The sequence below is a fragment of the Coturnix japonica genome, chromosome 2 (assembly GCF_054131305.1).
Source record: "Coturnix japonica strain WE chromosome 2, WE-NBRP24, whole genome shotgun sequence".
NCBI lineage: Eukaryota > Metazoa > Chordata > Aves > Galliformes > Phasianidae > Coturnix > Coturnix japonica.
Window position 1 is genome coordinate 115,014,119 of NC_140664.1, and position 4,276 is coordinate 115,018,394.

The 4,276-nt window shown below is 46.0% G+C and overlaps 1 protein-coding gene across 2 annotated transcripts; it reads right to left on the bottom strand.

Moving 5' to 3' along the window:
• Window positions 1-694: 694 nt before the first annotated feature.
• On the bottom strand, window positions 695-3,608 carry ARL4A (ARF like GTPase 4A). 2 transcript variants are annotated; one of them, XM_015853650.3, is made up of 2 exons: window positions 3,556-3,608; window positions 695-3,248 (listed from the first exon to the last, which is right to left on the bottom strand). In XM_015853650.3, exon 2 carries the CDS (start codon window positions 3,168-3,170, stop codon window positions 2,568-2,570), a length of 603 nt encoding a protein of 200 aa, XP_015709136.1. In that variant the 5' UTR covers window positions 3,171-3,248; window positions 3,556-3,608; the 3' UTR covers window positions 695-2,567. The 2 variants fall into 2 exon arrangements, with proteins under 2 accessions (XP_015709136.1, XP_015709135.1); XM_015853649.3 differs by having other exon boundaries at window positions 3,495-3,608.
• Window positions 3,609-4,276: the final 668 nt, after the last annotated feature.

The window sequence follows — 4,276 nt, forward strand, 5'->3', positions numbered from 1 at the left end:
ATACTTTGTATTTTACAGTTTGCATCCCCAAACCAACCTGTCACATCAGCTTCCTTAACCTAACAGTGCTACGCACATGATAGGAGGAAAAGTGTTAGCTAGATGATACCAATTACACTCAAGATTCACAGTGCAAGAATCTCTTGAGATCCACTGTGAGCAACCTACACTTTGATGTACCATCAGTGATGTGAAAGGACTTTGAGAATGGTTTGGACATTCTTATTCAAGGTTAAATTTTGATCTGTAGGTTTCTAAATGAGATGCATCCTGGCTTCATTAGAGACCTAAAACAAATTAGAAACTTTAATTTTGCCACATAATTTTGCCAATGTACAAAAATCAGTACAACCTGTGCATACAAAATAAATGCCCAACATTATCTATCCAATATTACAGATAACAGAAGATAGGTTCGCATATATAAAGGCTTTTCCAAACTGTGCAAGATCCATCACTTCAGAAAGGAGTTAGCATAGTTAATATCAGTTCTATGAGCATACAGATACACCACCGATTTAAAGGTGTTAATGAGGTACCTACAGTTTATAACACTGGGACATTTATGACTCTTTCCACATTTATAAGATTTAGGTTTTCGACAGGAATGCTTCCATTGTTAATAAGATCAATATGTACACAGAGGTTGAGGAGAATATATCACTGCAGCACAAATCAGACACCTTCTCTGTAGTCTTGTTTTGAGTTGTTTATTGAGGTTTAAGAAGTCATCCACATTTCTATAAATATAGACATTACTTGAGTAAGTGACTTACAATGTCACCAGTGCAGGTACATATATAACCAACATACAAAAGCTCCACTGGAAGCTACTTCAGTTTATTCAAAAAGGACCAAGATATCATTAAAAAAAAAAAAAATACAGCTGTCACTTTCCTTTATTGAAGACACTAAAGTGCATTTTTTGGTTACCTCATGGACAAACAGCTGCTGATTAAAAAATTTGACGTTCTTTTTCCTAAAACATATTTAAGTTACATTGATTGACATTCAGGTTTGTAGCCGTCATCCTCCTAATACACGGCAGCAGGTAAGAAAGTGTATTATTACATTGCTGGTTGAGTAAGAGGAGGAAATAGATTTTGCTTTGTTTTTTAATTTAATGTTTCTAACGAAAGTTTAAAGAGAATCGAACATTCTGATGAATTTTTACAGCACCGCTAAATTAGTCCTAAAAATCCAGGCTCTGTTTTAGCCCTTTTAGTTGCTAACCAAGTATCTAAAGAGTCACTTGAAGCTCTGTACCAGTAAGAAAAACTACCCTCCCTTTTCTGTCAAGCACTATCCTGCCCAGTTAACACTGTTTGCACACTCTGTAAACAAGAACAGCTTAAAGCATAATTAAAGCAGAACACAGGCCCATCTTGAAAATCTTCTTCCCCCACTCCCTCCCTCCCAGTAGTGTCAAATGTTTTGAGTGTATAAAGCATTATTACATTCCTAACCACAAAATACTTTAATAAGAGCCACGACAGGAAAAAAATAAAATAAAAGCGTACATTGAAGTGACATAGCAATACCCACTTTAATCAAACGGGTATTTTGGGGAGATACAATTAGTGCTCTGCTAAGTTTAACTTCAGCTTTACTTCATTATGATTTGTTTTTATTGCCAAAAAAGTCACTAACAGAGCAAACGTTGCGATTGTTAGAACCACAACAGCCTAAGTTGTTCTTTACAGCTCCTTCACTGCTATCAATTTACTTTTAATTGGATTGATCAAGGACATAATGCTCATCGTTCAAAAATAAATTACTAATTTTGAGTATTAGCTTAAACCTGATTTAGCGTATAAGGATGAATGGCTACTTAAAAAAAAACCCTCACATATGAAAAACATGCTGTATGTTGGGAAATCACTTTTCCATGCTCCGACGTGCTGCTTACGTTTTTAACCTTGACAAAAAAGTCTCTTCTATCAGTTGATAAACTCACAGCACTTAAGCTTCAAGTATTTGAACTGAATGCGAGTCAATTTCAGAAAGTGCCAAATCCAAAGAAAAACCCACCCTACACATGTAGCCAAGCTTCCATAGAAATCCCCAAACGAGATAAAAAACAGCCTCTTGAAATAATGGGTTACTAGCTTCATACGTGTTTTTAAAGCTGTATAATGTTCACCTAAACACTCCACTCACGAGCATCAGAAGTTCAAAAACACAGAACACCTTCAATGCAAATCGTTTGCAGAGGCACCCTCAAACGTAGGAGTACAACACTAAGCAGAAAACCCCTCGTCTTATTTGGCTATTTAGATATCCATGTCACATATACCCACCCATCCATCCATTTCCTGGTAGTATTACATCACCTATTAGGGCTTCTGAAATAATGCAGAGCCATAAACTCAGAAGAGACTATTTAAAAACAAATAAAATAAGAAGTTCCATGGGCACACTGCCTTCCACAAGGCAAGGTTGTGCAACTGATTGTTTAATGTAACTAAGCTTAACGGCATCCAAACAAGCAGGCCTGGGTTTGGAAGCTGTCTTATGTCAAATTTTGACCACGTAACTACTCTAAAATAGAAAGGTCAAAACAGAACTCATCTCTTCTTTTTCTGCTGCCTCAACATTTTCCTTCGCTTAATTATCATATCGTATAGTTTTTCCAGTCCCTCTTTGAGTCCATCTCCGATGATTGCACAGGTTGGCTGCAAATGCCAGGGAGTCGAAGAACTCAGCTCGCTCATCGCTAACATCTTCTCGATTTCAGAAAGAGACAGAGAGTTTCTCAGGTCCTGTTTGTTAGCGACTATAAGGACAGGCACTCCTTGATTTTCAGATATCCGCGTGATTTTGTGAAGTTCAGTTTTGGCCTCCTCCATTCTCTCGACGTCGACGGAGTCCACCACAAACACGATACCATCGGTGCACCTCGTGTACGACTTCCACAGAGGCCTCAGCTTCTCCTGACCGCCCACATCCCAGAAGTGGAACGTGACCGTTTTCGAGTTACCCAGAGTCACTTTGATTTTCTCCGTATTAAATCCTTTTGTGGGGACGGTGTTGACGAACTCATTGAACTGCAGCCTGTAAAGCACCGTCGTCTTCCCAGCGGAATCCAGCCCCAAGATCACAATATGGAAACACTGGAAAGAAGGCAGGCTGGACAGGATCGGCGTCTGATCCGAGAGTCCATTCCCCATCGCCGTGAGGCGAGGTGACAGCGCGCTGCCGCTGCCACTACCACGGGCGGGGTCCACCGGCCGCTCTCGGCTCCGATCCTGCGGCGACAAACGCAGCGTTACTCCCCCCTGCCCCGACCCGGAGCTGCCGCCGCCACCGCCCCAACCGCGGGCAGCGACACCGTAACCCAGCTCCCCACCCAGCCCGGCCCTGCGGGCTCCGCAGCCCCGCAACGCTGCGGTGGCCGCTACCGACACTGCAGCACGGCGGGCAACCGCATTCCCTGCCGCATGCCGCCACTATCACCACCGCCGCCGCCCCCCAGCCCTATCCCTCCGGCCTACCGCTCGGCCCCGTCCCTCAGCGCGGCGAAGCTAAAGCCGCCAGCGCCTCCATGTCGCGCACCTCCGTGCCGCCAGCACCGCCACAGCCGCCGCCACTACGACTCCCAAACCTCTGGCAGCACAGCAGCGCCCAGCCCGCGCCTAGCCCGGCTCGCCCCACCCCGCGCTCCTCATTGGTCGCCCGGCACGGCGGGGGCGGGGATAAAAGCGCGGTTCGCCTCGCCTATTGGTTAGCAGCTCCAGCCACTCATCGCGGACCCCGTTCCAGCTCCCTCAGCCCTGGAGCAGGGCGGTGAGGCGCTGCTGCCCTTCGCGCTCGCTCCGTACCCTCCACCCACAGCGGGCGGGCGGTGGCGGCGATCTCGCCTGTTCTTCAGAGCTGCGTAAGCCCATGGGCTGCGCCTGCTGTCACTCAAACGGGCGTCCCGCCCTAAGCACTCTGGAAGCGGCTCTGTGGCGCCTCACAGCGCACGGCCCGCTCCTCGCACCGCAGCTCACCCTACGCAGCCCGGAGGGAAACCCAGCAGCAACGCCATGTTGAGGCCGGGCTTTCCTCACGTCGCAGTGAGGCGCCGTGCCGTAGGGAAGGCTGGGAGTTGTGTCACAGCGCCCAGCAGTTCCCCGTTGTTTGATGTAGCTCCTGAACTAATGGGGTGTTTAAGGATGTTCTGGCGGTTACGTATTTCGTCGTTGAAAGCATTGCAGTTCATGTTTTAAATCGCAACTACAATGTGTAAAAGAGCAAAGTTGTATAGCCAAACGTTGTACAGAAATGCCACAGT